At 36.9% G+C, this 20,804-nt stretch overlaps 1 protein-coding gene across 7 annotated transcripts in view; it reads right to left on the bottom strand.

The window, feature by feature from the left end:
- The window catches only part of TTC7B (tetratricopeptide repeat domain 7B), a 116,382-nt gene that overhangs the window by 48,234 nt on the left and 47,344 nt on the right, over window positions 1-20,804 (bottom strand). For all 7 annotated transcript variants that reach the window (XM_071745781.1, XM_071745776.1, XM_071745778.1 and 4 more), the window contains 6 exons: window positions 19,891-19,995; window positions 18,385-18,502; window positions 18,132-18,189; window positions 16,407-16,479; window positions 14,965-15,125; window positions 63-179 (listed from right to left, as the gene is read on the bottom strand). In XM_071745781.1, coding sequence (XP_071601882.1) covers window positions 63-179; window positions 14,965-15,125; window positions 16,407-16,479; window positions 18,132-18,189; window positions 18,385-18,502; window positions 19,891-19,995 — 632 coding nt within the window. The remainder of the gene's footprint in view (window positions 1-62; window positions 180-14,964; window positions 15,126-16,406; window positions 16,480-18,131; window positions 18,190-18,384; window positions 18,503-19,890; window positions 19,996-20,804) is intronic.

Genomic DNA, 20,804 nt, shown 5'->3' with positions numbered 1-20,804 from the left:
ATATTGCCCTAAAAGGCTACTGAGCAAGGTACCCAGCAGCCTGGAACTCTACAGCACCATACCTTGGGTTAGTGAGATTGTAGCAGGACTTCCAAATCTGGAGCATGTGCTTACAGGTAAGGAGTGCTTCATCTGGGCCTCTACAAAGGGACTCCAGTTTGACTTTTGTAAACAGTAATCTAGTGAAAAGAGAAGGGAAATTGAAAGAAAAGCGATTCAAGCAAAACATTTTTAAAGACAGCCAACATCACATCACAACTTGAGAAAACATAACTTCAAAGACAGTTTAAATAATTATTTCATTTAGTAATTACAACAAAGTCACATATCCAACATTATCAAAGTAGCAGTGCTTTTTACAAGATGGCCTTTTCAACTGGATAAAAACAATAGTTAACAGGATTTTTAAAATGTTAAAGTTACGCAAGACAATACAGCTTAATGAAGTCAGCAGGATCACTAAAAACACTCCTCTATATACTGAAACAACAACACACACCTTCACTAAATAAAATCTCTACTACTTTTATAAGAAAGTGTTCTCCATGCACTGGCTCAGATGATACTTATCTTACATGCAACTCACAAAAGAAAACAACTCAGTACTGACTTGGCCTGCTGAGCTACTTGGATCCTCACAAGCCTATGGGACCAGATGGGATTCACCCCAGGGAGCTGGAGGAAGAGCTGGCATCTCCCATAGCATTCTCCTGAAAAAGCTGTCAGCCCATGGCTCAGACAGGAGCACTTTGTGCTGGGTTAGGAACTGCTGGAGGCCCCCAGAGAGTGTTGCTGAATGGTGCTGATCCAATTGGAGGCCGCTCACCAGTGGTGTCCCCCATGGATCAGTGCTGGGCCCAGTTGTGGTTAATGTCTGCATTGATGATTTAGATGAGGGGACTGAGTCCACCATTAGCAAATTTGCAGACAACACTAAGCTGGGGGGGAATGTGGATCAGCTGGAAGGCAGGAGGGCTCTGCAGAGGGATCTGGACAGACTGGAGAGTTGGGCTGATTCCAATGGGAATGAGCTTCACCAAGGCCAAGTGCTGGGTCCTGCACTTTGGCCACAACAACCCCATGGGGAGCTCCAGGCTGGGCACAGAGTGGCTGAGAGCAGCCAGACAGAAAGGGACCTGGGAGTCTGGATTGACAGGAAGCTGAACATGAGCCAACAGTGTGCCCAGGTAGCCAAGAAGGCCAATGGCATCCTGGCCTGGATCAGGAACAGTGTGGCCAGCAGGTCCAGGGAAAGGATTCTGCCCCTGTACTCAGCCCTGGTGAGGCCACACCTCGAGTACTGTGTCCAGTTCTGGGCCCCTCAGTTCAGGAAGGAGATTGAGGTGCTGGAGCAGGTCCAGAGAAGAGCAAGGAGGCTCTGAAGGGATCCAGCACAAGTCCTGTGATGAAGGGCTGAGGAAGCTGGGGGTGTTCAGTCTGGAGACAAGGAGGCTCAGGGGAGACCTCATCACTCTACAATTCTCTGAAAGGAGGGTGGAGCCCAAGTAGCTACCAGTAAGGCAAGAGCATGGACTTAAGCTCTGCCAGGGGTTTAGGTTAGATATTAGGAAAAAAATCTTTACAGAGTGGGTTATCAGGCATTGGAATGGGCTGCAAAAAGAGACTGATGTGGCACTCAGTGCCATGGTCTGGTAACCACAGTGGTAGTGGATCAGAGGTTGGACTGAGGTCTTTCCAACCTCAGAGGTCCTTTCCAACCTGGCTGATTCTGTGATTCTGTGAGGCAAGTTACTTCCCTATAATACCAACTTCTATTAGAGGAAAAGGAAGAGACTATACAGAAAAAGATACCACTAGATCACATATATTCATAGGAGGTAGTTGGCACTGGTAAGGTCAACAAGAAAATGTAGCTCCACTCTACATAATGTTGCCATCAGAAGGGACTAAAATTAATGTTTTACTTGAATTTTGAACATTTACAGGTTGCAGCCTGAAGCACTTCACTCATCAAAAATGCATTCAACTATTCATAATGGCAACAAACATGTTTGCCAGAAGCCTCTATAAATTAATTCTGATTTCAAAGTTGATGTTTCTAATGGCAACAAGACCAATAATGTGCATGGCCTCCTAAGATGATAACTGCATATTCCTCTTACATTCCATGTATCATTAGAAAGTTCTCCACAGAGATTAACTTTGACACCTTCCTAGATAATTAAAGAATATAAATGCAGTATGACAACCAAGGAGCTAGACCAATGGTATGCACATTTATAGGAGTCACAGCATCTGGGATCAGAAAATACACCGGAAAAACACTAATTTAAAAGCCATTTTTAGTAAACTGAAAGATTAAAGAGCACAAAGCAGGAGGAGAAGGTGCATATAAAACTCAGCCTACTTTCTGTTTTTAAACCCAGGTGTACTTTGGCATTCTATTACAGTGCAACCTTAATCATTCAAAGTGAAAAATGTATGTGATTGGTCAGATGGTTTGCGTGGGAAGACTGAGAAGGGTGTAGAGGGTGGGCATGTGTGAAAACTCAGAACTTTCTCATCCCAAACGCAAACTTCAAGGCTGGTAATAGTAACTGCAAACTGCCAGAGGGTTTTCTCAAGAATAAGAGATGACATCAAGTGTCTCAGCAAGTTACAGTAGCTAAAGCTTTGGTGTTTTTAGTGCAGAAACTACCCAGCATGTAAATTTAAAAATTGTTCACACCACCTTAATTGTACAAGGTTTGTGTTGGTGGAACCAGAGAGGAAACAAAATGCAGGTTGCTGAGTTAGTTTAGTGGAATGAGCACCTGTGAATAAGAGAGGCAAATAAGGCTATCTGGAGTCTCACCTGATGTCTTGTGGGAATGCAGAACAGAGTAATTGGTTACATTAGTTTAGCTTTTTTCCTATAAGTAAATCAGATTTGAGTATACAAGAAACTATAGAGATAATTGAAAGTCGTATTTCATTTGGTAGAGCAGTCCCCTCTTGATATTCTAGAGTGACTGTATCACTGGAAGAAAAAATATCCAAGCTTGTCCATCATTTTACTTGAGAGAAAAGGAAAAAAAATACAAATAACAACCTTCCCCTCTCATACTACTACATGTATTCTACCCTTAACGCACATACACACACACACACACACACACACACACACACACACACCACCCAAACAACAAGACTGAGGCATCAAAATCCAAACCCAAAATCACAGAAATCTACATCTTAAAATCCCTTTATAGCTTCTCTTTGTGTAAAAAGAAGAAAGTACTTCTTAAAGTTTCATTTTTAAAAAATTGTCAGCATAAAGCACTTGGCAAAAGTTATGGAATGTAATACATTCAGAAACACTAAATTTACAAGTCATTCTAGAAAGAAGATAATTATATGCCTCATTATGTACAGTGTATAGATTGAATTTATATTAACGGCCTTCAGCATTTAAGACTTGAGGGAATGCTGTGGAAGAGAGGAGGCACGAGGTCAGTAAGTCACTAAGATTCAGCATGCAAAAGCTAAAAAAACAGCTGAGCAGGAGATAGAAAGGGAGGGGACTTGACTACTAAGAAATTATTCAAACCTATGTACAAAACAGTAGGAACTATAGGAACCTGGACTACCAGTGCAGGATTTAAGGACAAGATAGCAGAAGACAAATATACTTGTAAGAACTAAAGCAACACATCAGAATTTGATGGTTTTGGAGGTTACCTGGTTCACATGTAACATCATCCCTGTCTCTTATGCAGTACAGCAGTCAAGGAGATTGGATAGTTGCAGGTTTCTCAAAATACTGAACAAAGTATGATGGAAAAATACCCATCATTCAAATAAAGAAAGGATAACCAATTTTATCTTACAGGGAAAAAATGTATACTGGTGTGTGCTTATCCACACTAAACCAAAAATATTTTTGCATAGGAAAGTTTGCATTTATAAAGCTGCATGCAGTATTTTCCATGGGTTCTATATGGGGGCATTTTCACACCTGTTTTTAATACATTTTAGAAAATGGTGAAAAATGGATAGAAACTACTAAGAGATAAAATCATGAAAATCAAGCTGTGTATTTTACTAGTACCATGAATGACTAGTACCACGACACCTGCTTGTGTCAGTTTGTAAGAGTCAGTGATTTAAACTGCTGGCACAGAGTGCTCAACAAAGTATGACAGAGTAGCCACCACATAATGGGACAGCAGTTGTGACTAAGAATGCAAATATTGAGGAATGTGCAATATTTAAAATAGAAATAAAGAGCAGAACAATATGTGTCAACAATGTTTGAAAATGGAATGTTTGAGCAGGAATTTGTTTGAATCAAAGCCTTTGAGGAAGGGAAGCAGGTAAAACAGGTTCTGTTAAAGACCTTAGACTAATGGGACATTTTTTCCAGTATCAGTGATACAGATGCAGATCTTTAACATTAGATAAAAATAAAGTGATTTGTATCATTTTAGAAGACTAACTACCCATACAGAAAAATAGAGAACAAATCGAACTTAAATGGAAGGGCTTAATTATTATTGGAGCTGATAGGTGATAAATACATGAGAGAGCAATTGAAGCAGCAAACTGCACCATGATTTCAAGATGATTCTTGCTAACTAATGAGAACACTATAAAACAGCTGCTCAAAACCTTATCTATATTACTGCATTTTTTAATAAATAAAGAATGCAAAATTCTAAACTAGATCTCTGATTTTCAGTGGCATACACCCAAATAATTTGATAGTAAAAGTTAGCAAAAACATCTGAGATATAGCAGAAGTCTGACATTTAATACAAAGATGTTAAAATGTTTAAGGATCCACCTTTCAAGCTGAAGAGTAAAACTCGATGTTTAACAAGCCAATCATTGATAAGATTGTGCAAGAAAAACATCAGAAACATGCAGAATCCTATCAAGAATAGGAAGAGGACAGATAACAGAGAGAAAAATGAGCACAGAAAGCTGCATCTCAGATACATAGCAAAAAGTAAAGCTAAACTAGACCAGAACAGAATATTATACAAAAAAGTTAGTCTTTAAAGGCTTTTTTGTATTTAAGAAGGAAAAGAAGAGAAAATGCGTATGGGCATGTAGGCTGGGATGACACAAAGATTAAGGAAATTGAAGAATGTTCCCCCAGCTTCCATCATAATCCTTTGTTGTCTCAGATATGAAAGCAATGACAGAACAGGAACACTTTACAAAATTTTAGTTAACACAGTCAAAATTAATCCATTTCTCTGAATTAGTGAAACAGTGGCATATAAGAATGTCCTTTCTATAATAAAAACTTAAAGAAAGAACATTTCTCTAGGGCTTGTAGAACAACTCTACTGCCAGTGCTTTTTTCCAGAGCAAGGGAAGGCAAAGACAAGTATATATAATCTTAATAACATGCAAAAAATCAGACCAAAAATTGCATACAAAAATGAAAGGAGTATTATTGATAACATGAGATTTTACAAAACAACCTGGGTAAGAGTTATTCCATCCAGAGCTGCCTAGCAGCCAAGTTCACCAAGGTGAGATACCTGTGCAGAGTGTAGTGCAGACACAATTCTGCAATGTACTTATTAGAGCAGAAAAAGAAAGAGACAGCTCCACTCTACAATGCCCTGGTGAGACCACATCTGGAATGTTATACAGAATTCTCATGGTAACAGTTAGAAAGTTAACACAGTAAAACACACACAAGAGAAATTTCAAATTGTATCAGCTGCAGAGAAAGGCTGCAATGGTGATCAGCTGGCTGGAGCTTGCAGAGTAGGAAAAAGACTTTATTTAGTCAGTCTAGCAAAAAACCCAAGAGGCATGAATTCTCACTATAAATATAGCTTAGACAAGCACCATGAAGGAAAAAGAACAATTTATCTAGAGGACAATGTTTCAACAAAAATGAATATATATAAAGGCCATACAGATTATTACAACATTATGAGTGGAAGTTAGGTCTTAAGATTACAAATGAAACTGTAGAAAAGACTGCTGCCTCACATACTGTTTTGCATAGACTGGAGAAGAGGTAAAGCTAATAACCTAACTGTTCTTAAAATACTGCTGGTAAATTTGTGAAAAGTATTAAAGACAGGACAACTGTAATTATGTAGCCTTGCGTCTTCTGAGGTTCTTCCTGGTGTTCTATTTCCTAATCATTATAAAATAACTTATTAAATCATAGTCTGAAACTTTCCCTACCAGCCAGCTACTGTAATTTGTAGCACAGTTAAGAATTCATGAATCTCCAAAATAAAATCACTGTCTTAAATATGCTTCCTTCTCACTCAGCCTGTTTCACTTGCTGAAATAAGATACTTAGATGCTACAGCCACCAATTCACTTCCACAGAAACACTCTTACAATGTCTGGAGATAAAAAGGAGTCTATTTGTCCAATATTGTCTTAAATTATTAAGGGCATGTCTACTCTGTACAATGAAGTAAAGACCCAAAATAGTGAAGACTGAGCTCTCTATGAGACAAGTAATACGATTAGTATGGAGAACTAGTTATTTCAGTGAACAGGCACTGTTTTGAAAATTCAAAAGAAGTTGCTCTGGTTTTACACCTAGGCACTACACTAGAAAAAAACCAAAACCCACAGAAAGCCCTCACAGCATATGACTCGTACTGGGTTTTCATGGCAAGGTTGGGGGGAGGGCAACAGGGGTGGCTTCTGTCAGAAGACTCCATGCTGGAGCAGGTGAATGCACCCAAAGGAGGCTGTGACCCTGTGGGAAGCCCATGCTAGAGCAGGCTTGGACAAGACCTGTGGCCCCATGGAGAGAAAAGCCCACCCTGGAGCAGGCACTGCTGGCAGGACTTCTGACCCCACGGGGAGAACCCCGCTGGAGTGAGCTGCTCCTAAAGGACTGCACCCCATGGAAGGGACACACACTGGAGAAGTTTGTGAAGAACTGAAGCCTGTGGGGAGAACTTGTGTTGAAGAAGTTCATGGAAGACTGCCTCCTTTGGGAGGGATCCCATACTGGAGCAGGGGAAGAGTGTGAGGAGTCCCCCCCTGAGAAGGAAGGAGCAGCAGAGACAAGGTGTGATAAAATCACCACAACCCCCATCCCCCATCATCCTGTGCCACTGGGGGCAGGAGGCAGAGAATTTGGGAGTGAAGTTAAGCCCAGGAAGAAAGGAGGGGCAGGAGGAAGGTGTTTTAAGATTCAGATTTTATTTCTCATTACCTTACTATGACTTGATTTAACTAACTTCCTTACGTCGAATCTGTTTTGCTTGTGACAGTAATTGCTGAGTGATCTTCCCTGTTCGTACCTCAACACATGAGCCTTTCATGACATTTTCTCTCCTCTTCCTGATAAAGTGAATTGGGCAGGCACTTGGTGTCCAGTCGAGTCACACTTGTGAAATCTTAGACTAACTAGTTTGACAGTGATCTGACCAAAAAAAAAAAAACAAAAAAAACAAAAAACCACCCATTGTTTGGGTGCTTGTTTTCATGTGATCCAAATATAAGGGAAAAAATAACTACATTGATGTGAAACTTACATGTACATGCATACTTCATGCAGTTGCATCTCATTTCTCTAACAAGCTGCCATAGTATCATTTGTTTGTATAAATCAAATCATTTCAACCAACAGACCTCAAAGAGAAGTTAAAGTGTGAAAGCAGAAAGGAGAACACACAAAATTAAGTTTGAACAAATATTATTCAATATTGATGATATGAAAGAAGATAAACTTAGTCACCTTTTTAAAATAAAGTGTTAGCAAGTCACTTTTTGCACTCAACTGCTACACGTAGAGGAAAAACTTTCAATGACTGTTACAGGAAAAAAAGGAAATTGAGAAGTAGGAAGAACCCCAACCTTAGCAAATTCAGTTTCTCTTTGTATATACTATGAGCATGTGCCTTTTTAACAGTCTTGTAATCACCTTTTAAAAAATGGTTTAGAAGAAAAAGGTTCAAATTAAAAGAAAATCATAGAGTTGCCAGAGTTTACTTCATTCTAAGTCCAGAATTTGGACAAACAGTTTACTGTGTGAACATTTGTAGCTTCTTTTAAAAGGCCGAAGTGGGGCTGATTGCTTTAAGACCCTTCAATTGGGAATGTTGCTAGAATCCAACAAGACCCTAATTTACATGTAATGTACTCTCCTAATGAAATGATCCTTGAGCAGCCCAGTAGGAAACTTTCCAAAGAATTTGTTCAGCACAGCTTAATAGCTCTCAAGCTGGATTTCTTCTTAAAAATCCCAGCATATAGCTATGGGAACAAATACAGCCTTTGCACTCAAATGTGGAAATGCATCATAGAAATAACTGACCAAGAAGCAAATAAAAATGCCAGAAAACAGGCAATTGAATATAATTATATGATGAAAACTGGCTACAGTTCAACAGTGCAACATACAACTAAAAGACAATAGTGTGTGTCTTACTGTCAGCAAGTACAGTGACATTCTTACCAGAAAGGACATTTGGAGGTGACCTGATTACAAATGCTAACATCAGCATACAAAGTCACCAGCATTAGAGAGGGCTTAGTAAAACATGATATAAAAAACAATGGCTAGAAACAAATCAAGGATCAATTCAAATTTAGAATTAAGATACAGTCTTAATGAAGACTGCAACTGCTGCAGTGGTTTCTCCAGTTTTTGAAGTGTTTTTTTTAAGATTGGATGTCCTCTGGAAGGCAAGCTGTCTATAAAGCTGCATTAATAGAAAAACTAAAACAAATTTAGCAGTTTCTGATACATAGAAGGTCAGTGGCTAAAAAATTTATCCTCTTGACTTCAAATTATTAATATGAGCATTTATAGTTTTGACAGCTGTCCCTTTAACAAATTCTATGGAAAGCTTACAGCTTCCTAGTACTCATGTCCAAAACATCTTTATAATCAGCAGAACACAAAATGGCACAACTGCAAAAATTTAACCTACAGGGAGAATCACAATATGAAACTAGATAGAATATGAAATAAGCATAGTTTTATAAAGGATTTACTTATATATTCACTGATCTTAGGTGCATCACTTCTGTCACCATGACAATCAAAGTACAGAAAGAAATTCATAGGTATGTCTATTGCAAATGCAAAGTGAACCCTTGCACAATCACTCAACTCCCTTTTGAGTATTCAAGGAAAGTGTTATTATCAGAAAATTATAAATATAAATAATTTTATTATAAAACATAAAAAATTGTCATTTGTAAGTACCTTGAAATAACTTTTTGCATGACTGAACAAATTAATCTTATTTCTTGGTGATTTCTTTTACATTTCTGTGACGTTGCTACCCTATCAACTTCTCTTGCTTTACCCTGAAGCCAGTTTCTTCTTGGCAAATTCATCACATCTGCTTCTCATTTTTGTTCAGTGTCAACAGCCAGAAAAGAGCCTCAATAATCCAAGCTACATGTGCAAGTTAACAACACACAATTAATGACAAGAGGTTACTGAACACAATTTTCAGCAATGTCTAATTAGTTACTTTTTTCAGATCCTTCTGTCAATCCAGTTCCTTCTGGAAACCCAATTGACTGAACTGCTGGATGCCTAACACTGGCAAAAGGAGGTCAAGCAAGCAATCCTGTTATGTTAAACATAATTTAATTTAATAAAAAGAGTCTCCTAAACAGTTTCTCAAATAATCACAAAACATATCTAAAATACATTAAACCTTTTCCAAGTGGTTCAGGAAAGGGACAGATTTCTATGATTCCAATATTAATCAAGAGTTAATCTCCTTCAACTTTTTCTGCAAACATCCCCAATAGTGGGAAGCCCATATATCTAAAGAAATGTAAATGAAGTAAAAATAGGTAGTTCAGATTGCTATTTGAAGCCTGACTCTCAAACAAACAAAAGATGCAACAAAACCAGCCCCTAGTCCCCAAAATAACACACTTTTGTGGAGACACTTGATGAATAGTGGATGACCTCAGCTGCATCCTTTGAAATGTTATTCCCTGTATATTTGTTCATGAAGTAGCAGCATTGATTCTTTGCAAGCAAAATGAGCAGTGAGTCCTGTACTGTACTCCCTCTTATGAACTCTATATCCTTCAGAAAATGTGAATCTGTAAACTATAATGAAGATAGTTTCTGACTAAAGCCAGAACAAATTAGCTATACTTGAAAACTTCTTGTTTTCCTGTCTTGAACACCCTGTGGCAGCCAGCTCGTGACCCAAACTGGAACTCTCTCAATCAAGTTTCAAATAAATATCTACAGCCTAACTGTGCCAAGCAAATGCAATTCAGGAATAATACCCTGAGGCCAATGACCAATTAGGTAGCTACTACTTTATATAACAATCAACAATGTATTTTTTAATGGACCATTCTGTAAAAGCACGTAAAACCAGAGGGAGACTGGGGGGAAGAAAAAATATAAGCAACTGACACTTATAGAAAAACAATTCCTGAGAACAAGTTCTCTTAACTCCCAAGATAGACAGGAATAAATCAATATGGAACGGACTTGAAAAAGCATCACGCCAAGTTTTGACAATAATATATATTACTGCCCTTTTTCATATAATTCCCAGTATTCTATTATCATAGAAATAAATAAAAGAAAAAAGCTTAACCAACCAAGCTTAACCAACACCACACACTACAGTGCAACTACAACTGACCTTGGGAAAACAGGATAGCATAGACTATTGGTAAAGATACCCCTGTCCCACAGAACGTTGGTGTATGTATCGTCATGCACTGCCTGTACCGCCAGCTCTCCTATTACGGACAACTCCCAGAAGGGGAGAAGTTTGTGGATCAGTGATCTAAAAGAGATGTTAAAAAGCTTTACAATTCTGGGAAATCTACTGTAGCTCAAAAAGCCCTTGAGGGTCGGCAATGAAAGGATTCAAATAATTTTCAGAAGAGTGACAAATGGCCTGATGGTTCTATGATATATTTTTGGAATAAAAAAAAAATTCCATCACACTTCAACAAATGTAAATGTTTAAACTGTGAACTTAGTTTTCAGTTGTCTTCAAACTTGTTACCATATGTCTTTCCTTTTTGGGTGTACTTAACATTAAAATAACATGCTTGCACTCCTTAAATAACCCATCTGCTGTTCCCTACTTCTGCTAATTCAAAAGCTTGTCAGCAGCTATCCATTGAACTTCAATTTTTAACATAAAATTAGCAATTAATATTTATTATTTTTTGCCTAATTACATTAATTTCAGGCACTTTCAGTGCCACAACACTGGAAATAACAAGGGAACCCCAAACAGGTAAGATTAAGAAAACAGTATCACAGGTATTTATCTGTATCACAAGTATTTAATTAAGAAGCCTAATTCTGTCTCCACTGACTGAGAACCTACTTTTGACTAACCATGAAGTAGAAACAGACAGGAATGTTTCAAGATCTCATATAATTCAAAAGACCACTAAGATATAGAGTCTTCTTAAAAAGGAGATTAAAAGACTGGAGTCACAGAAAGGAGTTTAAGGCCTCTCAGGTAATCACACACATGTAACTGTACTATATATATTGCACAAGATGCACAAGCCCAATATGAACCAAAGCAACACAACCACAATTACTTTGCATCACCTTATAATACACTTTCAGACTGTAATGCACACCTCTGGGACTGCTTATACATTCAGAGTAGGCAATCACTGGATTAAAATAAATAACATTCAAGGAAAGACCTCAAGCCTCCCTCACAGTTGAGTCCCCTAGTAGTTTAGGATATATTCCAGCTCCCTCCAGCTTACTCCCTTTGGATTCAGGGCAGCATGTCCCAGCTTCTGTTTCAAGAGCTGTGAAGCTGAAGAGGAATCAAACTTGACGGGACAAGTTATCTAATGAAAGGTGGGGGAAAATACAACGTAACTTACAAAGAATTCAAACGCTATTCAAAAACTATTCAGGTTTTTTGGTGGTGGTACCTTTCTGCCATCATCTCACTAGAACAGGGTAATAATAATCTTTTCAGTAATCTTCATCTGGTCAGTAATCAATTTTTCTAGAGATCTTTCTGTCCCTGGATCAAAGCACTCTCAGATTTCAGGCTTCAGAGGTTAGCTAGCATTTAGAAGTAGATTGATTGCACTGATCTGTAAAACACAAGTAATGCGTTGGTAAGTAGAGTGGTGACAATCTAGCATTTTAGGCTTGAAACAATAGTGCCATAAATATTCAGCAAATATCTTGCATTTTTATATAATTTCTGGGAAACATGACTACATATGTATTTGCCCTTTAGAGGATTCTTATTTTTTCACCAATATCCTTTAAGATTTTAGAGCAGAGTGTGTATTTAGGCTGCCACTATAACAAATAAAGGAAGAACAATCAACTCTCTATTCAAAGAAAAAGTTCTATCCTGCTGCTAATAGCACAACACAATGTTAGCTCATTACTTCTACTCCTTTAGATGATGACAGGCCTTGAGGAATTTCTACTTACTGAACCAGAGGTGCATGGGGTAAAATCATTACCATCGTTGTTTAGCAGGATGGTTAAGGCTAATTTAAGATATGAAACTATGCTTGCTATATGCCTCAAATATTAAACATGAATTCTAGGAATGCACCAGATTTTCAAAGGTTAAAAACTGACAGTCAACATACTTACTAATTGACTACAACAGAAGAGCTCTGGAAACTATCCACTTCTCAGTATGACTCATAGTGTATTCTATGACTTCCTTGCAAACTCTGGCATTTTAAAAAGATGTAGTATTATAAACTTCTGAAAGGTTAGATTCTTTTCAAAGAAGAGCAAAAAAAAAGAAGGTACAGCTGTAAGTGGGGCAGAACAGCACTTGCTGCAGCAATACAACCACAGCACACAGAGGTAAGTGGATAAGAATAACAATAAAATAAATAAGAAATAATAAATCAGAAACCCTATGTTTTACTTTATTATTTTCCTAGTACGGAGATTATGCTACAAAGCTGCCAAAGTATCATTTTGCATATGGCTGAGGTAATGGAGTGATTCTAACAGGAATACAAAGAATAATAAAAAAAAAAGTCTTCTGCTACTCAGATAACTTGGATTGCAGATATAACTGAAAGATAAAACACAAAATGTGATGATACTGGAAGCATTTACAAAACCCAATAAAATACCCAAGGTGAATAGTGAAATGTTTCAGAATGTCTAAAAATGAGCAAGCCTTAGAGGAACACAAGAGGATCTCTTTCAAGTCTTTTAGGAAATACTGTGAGACTGCACTGTCTACAGGAGCAGCAGAATAAGAACAGAATCAACAATACACTTATCATTTGTGGTTTAGACACATGTACATACCCATTGTCAACTATTTCAAGAGCACAAGATAAGAGATGAAAGAAGAGATTGTGAATTTGAGGTTTTGCTGATAAATCCTTGATAAATAACCCATTTACACGAAGGAATAATTCCAAATTTATTTTATTGACCAGATATGTTTGGATGGCTGTCCATATCAATTCTACAAAGCACATAAGGTATCTCAATCATATCCTTGACTTCTCTGGGAACCAGGAATAAACTGACAGTACTAAAAATAAGACTCTAAAAGACTGTCTTAAGTAAATATCTTGCTGTCTTCTACCTTGGAATCTTCAGTTATTGTTGCTACATCTGATGGCAATTCCTACTGCCAAGACGTGACCCTCAAACTCCCTGATCCATACCAGTAGCCTGTAACAGTACACTTTATTACCATGGGTTTTGTATTATATCACAGGACTAACAATTTAGAACCATGACTGTAACCCATATGATACATATACATACATATTCTAATAGTAAAATCAGTACTTCTTAAAACAACTCAGGCAACATGTTTAACCACTCAGGTTATAATCAAGTACAGAAAGGCCATGTGCCATAATTGAAAACCCCATAAATACCTTTTGAGTGCTCAAAAGAGTAATTTTAAACATTTTACTGAATGATCCTTTTTTCTCTTACTACAATAGGGAGAACTGAATTTTCAGAAATACTTCTAGACTATTATTCTGAGAGATACAGAAGCTTCTTTGTCATTTACATTGCCACAAAGTGGCAAAAGATGAACCAAGAACAGAGAGAAAATCATAGAAAATCACAGATAGTGGTGTTTGGAACATATTTGTTTTCAACAATAATTCAATAATTTTCAAATTAGGTACTTCAACTGCCTCTCAAACCATGACTCATTGACAGGTCCTTCAGACCCAAGGAAAGAACAGACAGATCTGGGAGAGGAACTGCTCGACAGTTCTGAGATCACAAAGTGTCTGTGTAAGCCTCTAATAAGAACAGAGACAAATTATATGTCTGTGGATAAACTAGAAAGTGAGAAACAGCAAAAGCCCACAAAAGCAGTTGCACAGAACTGGCTGCAAGACACAGAAGTTCTTAGAAAAGGTGGTATCAACACAGGTTGTGATGAGATTTTTAAGGAAAAAGGCAACAGTACCTTATATAGACACACAAATGGAAGCACAAATTGTCAAGGAAGAATATACTTAACATAAAGAATAAACACAAAGGATGACTTCTTTCTTAACAAGAGAACATCTACCAAATGTGCTTCTTCGCTGTTCACTCATTTAGTTATTGGCCAACTTCAGGCAAAAGAGATTCCCCACTATGATGTATTTTACAGAATAGATTCTATACATTCTGCAGAGAGTTATCTGTAGGAGGGAATAAATCTACCCTAGCTAATAGTAAAATCCTGTTTATCATTCCTGGAATATTGTATAAAAACAGGAGACAAAAAAATGCTGTGAAGCATGCAATAGGGAGAAATTATCTAAACAAAGAGTCTGTAGAAAAAGTCAAAATAAGATTAACCATCCAGCTCTAGCCTCCCTTCCAAACCCAAATCCTTAATCACTACTTAACAAGCCTTTAAGAGAAAGCAGATCTTCATTAAATGTCCAGGGGGTAACACTGTTGGGGAAAAAAACAACAGACCATTCTTCAAATCCTCCCCCTCTTGAAATGAATGAGATGAGAATCTAAGAAAAATAAGTATGAAAAAAAGCATTGAAGCAAACATGACATTCACTCACATAAAATTTTCTGGATATTCACTCAAGGCCATATCAATGATATTCAAAGCATCATGATAGTGTTTCTGGGCTGATAGCAAGAGTGCAAGGAGATGAAGAGAGTTGGCATCATCTCCTTGTAGTTGCAGAGCCTGACGAACATAACCCAAAGCTTCTGGTATCTGATTAAAAAAAGGCAGAAAAAGAAAGCACCACTATTAGAAGCACTGCCTATTACTTGATTACACGTCCACAAAATTTTCAAAATATTCCCCTGGATACCATACAGAATCCTATAGAATCCTGTAAGAAACTACACAGATGTTGAAAATTGACCTGGTGCAGTGAACAGTAAAAAGCAGAAAATAAGATACAAGTTTCATTAAAACAGTTCCATTCATCCCTTTAAAATATTCACTTACTGTTTTTCAAGTATTGGCTGTATTTCTTTGATTTTCAAAATTTTTGAAAAAAAAATTTGAAAATATTTAAATTGTAATGCATTTAGCATTATGTTCAGCTAGACTGCAACAGTAAATGTTCTTCACATAGAATTGCATGATCTAAACTGCATGTGCTTTCACTCAAAGTAAGTACACTAAGTGTTAAAACCAGGAAATGTAATTAGGCAACATTAGAAATTTGGAATTCTGAACAGTCATAGCCTGATACTGAAAACTATTTTGTGCTATTAAAATGACAGTCTACCCCATTCTACTGTGACATAGTCTGATGTCTCTGCTACTCACTAGCAATGAAAAGTAGTCACCTACAGTATGCAAACATAGTAGCATAGTAGCTCAAAACGACTTCCTAAAATAAACATGACACAGGAGAAGGCTTACCATGACATACACAATGCTGCTCCACATCATTCGGGTTCATGTGATACATGGTAGAATCACTAATCCCTTAAACGTAACAGCTGTACAAGTTGAACTGAGCTCTAATCTCTTTTATAGCTTTAAAATATTTTCCAGTTTTCTTGAATACATTTTTGTTATTTTGTTGAAAATAACCAAACCTCCCACAAATGTTTGGAAAAGGCATGGATCTTAAGGGGTACTCAAGATTTAAGCACTGTCGAGGTACTTAAAATCTAGATTCAAGAGGTCCACTCTCCACATAATCATTAGGAGCAGAAAATACACACAATAGGTAAAACTAGCATTTTATTAGCCACATAAACACTGAAACAAATCAAATGAATGACTTACATCTTATTTCTAATCCTAGAGATGGAAACACTGTGAAAGAACTCCTGGGAAGTATGCAACACCGAAGGTTTACAGAGATAATAGTCTGGAGCTTTTTCACAGATATGTGAAAAACACATATATGTATATACACACACGAGGAAGAACAGGTTTTTATGGAAGAAATGTTCATTTGCATCCATCAACAGATATGAATTCTAAACTTCATATTACAGTGTGAGGCTGCACTTTTAAAACACAACTAACCTGTCTGGAAATGGCAAACTGAAGTGCCAAGTAAAATGCTGCCAGGTGATCTGTTGGAGACAAACTGTGAGCCCTTAAAAACAAGGAAACACGAAAAAAAACACAGTGAATTTTCTCCCTGTAAAATAAACATAACACAAACACAAAGCTGTCTATATTCACGTACTCCTAGTGGTATCTTTTCAAGTATGCTCAGATTTTTATGTGAGTGGTGTTCACTACAGTGATTCGTCACTTTTAGGAGAAAATAATTATTTTAAAATAGAAATTGTGTAATTTCAGCATAATTTTAAAAATGAGCAATGCAAAATGATTATACAATTAATACACTCCTAACGAAACACTACATGTAATTATCTAAGAAGGGGAAAATAACCCAGTCAAAAAATCCCCCTAAAAACCATGCCTTTAAATACAAGAATTACGTCATCTTCACAAGCAGTACTCAAGCAATTGCACCACCCCTGACTTGGATAGTTCTGAAGCATAGAATCCAAAGAGGAAGAAAACTCAGTTTAAGTTATTAGAAGATAGTTTGTCTCCAAATTGGAGACTGGAGTCAAATACAAAGCCTAATAGGGTCCAGGAACAGATGTTTCTTAAATTTAAGGTGACAAATTAAACAAGACTAAGAGTGAACAATAGATTCTAACTCAGTGAGTACTTGTTCAAGTCACCCAAGCTTTGGCTAGCGAAAGAATAAAACTGTTACTATGGATCAACCATTTGGCAAATTCTGTGAAACTTCACACCAACCATAGAAGCACTAAAAGTCTTCCAAAATAATAACTTAAAGTGAATTAAACACCCTCTCAGCCCTGTGTGAAGACCAAAACAAGCAGCTTCCTAAATGGCCCCTATCAAAACAGGTAGCCTCGAAATCTGGCATAGACAAGGGTCCAAAATATAGCTGTACTTCTTCAGGTATTGGTCTTCTAGGTAAGTGATTTTAAAAAAAACAACACAAAACAAACCACAGAGAAAAAAAACCAAAAAACCTGGCAGACCTGCTCACCAAAGCAGGGTTTTCAAGGGTGTAAAAACAGACATTTTAAGATGTTGTAGGACTTCTCCCAGCTTTGCTATCAATATGTTTTTTCTTCTATAATGAAGGTAGGATTGCTCTCATTCACATGTTTCTTGTAATTTTATTTGCAGAGTCAAACCCCTGAGAATGAACTACTGTTGTCACCAACAGTGCTATGTCTGTGTCAGCACGTGAAAGATGGGACATTTGTGTTGTCACTTTCTGTGCTGTTAAACCTCTACATAGTATTATTAATTTTCCCCCCAGCTTACTACCTGCATTTCACCTGTTGTCCACAGCAGCAGGGCTTCAATCATTGCTGTCTCTACAGAGCAAAAGCCTGCTATATAACATAATCAGTGACCAACTCTTTTAGAGACACTATCACACTGACTTGAAACCTTGCATCATACCATTTTCCCTTCCTAGTCCAGAACAGAATAGTCCTTTGAGCAAACACTTTATACTAGAGAACCACAGAAATTCGTTTAAAATAGAATAAAAGGAAATCCATAGGAACCAACTCAGATATTTCTGACAGAAAATGAAATGCTAAAGAAGATCATTCTGTACTCATGAAGGGAGACTCCTAGAGGTGAAATCCTGATTACACAATCTTTTACAAGTCCCTTTTTTAACACAGTAAAGATTTTCATTACATACAGCAGAACAAAATGAAAAGATGAATACCCACTCACCTCTGAAATGCAAGAAGAGCCTTTCTCTGCAAGACCTCCTGCACCCCTCGCAAAGATGCTGAAAAGAATATATTTAATCAGTGATATGCAAGATTAAGCTATTTTATTCCACGTGTTCATTGAATTTTTAATATATCAGTTGAAAAAATGGTTGCACACAGAAACTTGAAGTCCAGCATTCTGCTAGTTATCCCTTTTTTAGGCAACATGGGGATTTCCAAATGTGAATGCTTATTCACATAAGATAACTTACCATCAGTAGCCTGCAGACTGTAAGTCAATCCTAGTGCCAAGTAGCCTTTTGCTTTGAACTCTGATGTTTTGTCCCCAAGATCAACAACTGTTTTGGCAAATCGTTCAGCTTCTTCCAACTGAAAATATTACAAAACATCCATGTAAGTCTAAAACTAGTTAAAGGTTACATTATAATGAGAAGAAAACACAGCATGTGTACAATGCACACTGAATCTGTTGACTCTCAACCATAACTGCTTTTAAAACTATTTAGCTTTTCATTAGACTTCTTTTCCTGCTAAATACTGAGTAAAGAATGTGAATCTAAGCTGAAGCACTCATTTCTATGGTTGAGAGGGTGAGAAAATCTTTGGCACATAACACACAGATCATTCTAAACTTACTGTGGTTTTGCCTGCTTTTTTTTGTTTGTTTGTTTGTTTTCTTAATGAAAAGGTATTTTTTGGTCCATATATGTCATCTACCATTTTTTAATTTTATGGAGCTCTTGCACCATGAGCCACTCCTTTAGGAAAATCAATTACAAGAACTATGGTTCAAACCCTGCAAAACAAACAAACAAAAAAAAGCACAACCATGCAGAACTCTGCATCACATACAGTATTGCTGAATATGTGTGAACTCCTAAATAGAGAAAATGTAAAAACTCAAGGTTTAAGAGAACACCCATGCCAGCAGACTATTTAACAATCCAGAAAGAAGAAAAAAAAATTTAAAATTTAATCAATTCCAGCAAAGGTAAATGCTAAGTACAGCAAGATACTCCATATGGAATCAATCCATAGGGAACTACTTATGGAAATAGGATGTACATTAATTATTAAGACTATTTTTGTCAGCTGTAGTGAGTCATGTTTCTGCTACAGCACTATTTTCTCTATTTCTCATCGTGACCTCTCTCTCCTCTTTTCCTCCCTTTTAAATACACTCATTCTTCTAAAAACTACACATGTATCTTGAAAACTAAACAATGTTCTTCAATCACTGAAAATGGGTGTTGTACAGATAAACCAATTTCAAGGTTATCTAAAATACAACTCAAGTTATGCTTCTTTTTAAAAGACACTGTTGCTACTAGGAATTCAGAAACCCCAGTTGTCTTCAAACATGGTATCACATAAAGAGTCTCCTGAATATCAGAGATTTGTTTCACTCTCTTAAAAAAAAAAAAGAAAAAGTTATTTTATTCTTGCACTGAAAGAAGTCTAAGTTGCATTTTTAATCTCTGTATGCTAACGATATTTCGATTTCTAAAACATGTTTAGCTGTGTCTCAGATCACAGTATGAAGATATGCTACCTTGATAAACATAATTATTAAACATAATTATTTTAAATTAGCCATGCAAGCAGGGCTGATCCTGTGCATATATGCATCTGTGCTTTATTTTCAGTGCTGACCACATGCATGTAGTCACTGTGCAAAAGTGATACTTGCTACATCCCTAAAGCAAAATTTTGTCACATTTCAGCTCTTGCTGAAAAGACAGAGTGGCAAAGCTTACCCAGTGGAGAGATCCCATGCACAGCTTTGCAGCAAGGAGTGGAATAGTTGCATCATCTGGTTTCAAACGTATACACTCCTTCAAGACTTTAACAGCTCGAGCAGACTGTTAAAAACATTTTTCATTGAAATTACTACACACATGAATATATTTCACAGCTAGAAATTCCTATTTATTTTTACCACATGAAGAAGACATTACTAAACACTTTGTTGACAATGTCACTATTCCTCACGCAAGTGAAACATAAAGACCTGGTGCACTGCTGCTGCTATTCAACCCCTGTGAACTATCCTTAGGTGTCCCCATTTAAATTTGCCTGGAATTTAATTCCAATGGTATGTGATACAGAAAACAGTTTTGAGATGCACTTAAGACTGCTAGGCCTGTAAGCTCATAACATTTCAGACAGGCAGGAAGAGCACAGACTATTCAGAAGAAGTGTTTTAGTGCTCTTTGGGAGTTACAACAGGATTTCATTATACAATCTTATATCAGAGCTACTCCTGAGTTGCACGACTCCTCTCTTCTTACTTTGCCTCCATCCAATCCAAATTTAGAAGAGAACAGTAAATAAACAGGGAATGGGAAACAGAATCAAGGCTTTTCAGAATCACTGTGCTTCTAAAAATATTTTCTAATGAAAATACAAATCATTCTTTCTCCCATACTGAAGATAAGCAAACTACCGCCACTGAGAATGATCTTTTAGAAAATGAGTTTTGTTTACATTACATAATGAATGTGACTGCTTTACATGACATGGAAAAGAAAATAGAAGACTGCATCTGGTAACATATCTTCCTAGTTTATATAAAACTTTTTAAAAAAAAACATTTCACTTTAGTTGCACAGAACATGTGGTCAGTAAAGACAAAGACAGTAATATTTACAAAAGAAGTCAGAAATTCCTA

This window comes from Heliangelus exortis, chromosome 5 (genome assembly GCF_036169615.1).
Source record: "Heliangelus exortis chromosome 5, bHelExo1.hap1, whole genome shotgun sequence".
NCBI lineage: Eukaryota > Metazoa > Chordata > Aves > Apodiformes > Trochilidae > Heliangelus > Heliangelus exortis.
The sequence above is the reverse complement of the archived record's forward strand: the minus strand, read 5'-3'. Positions and strand labels throughout refer to the sequence as shown.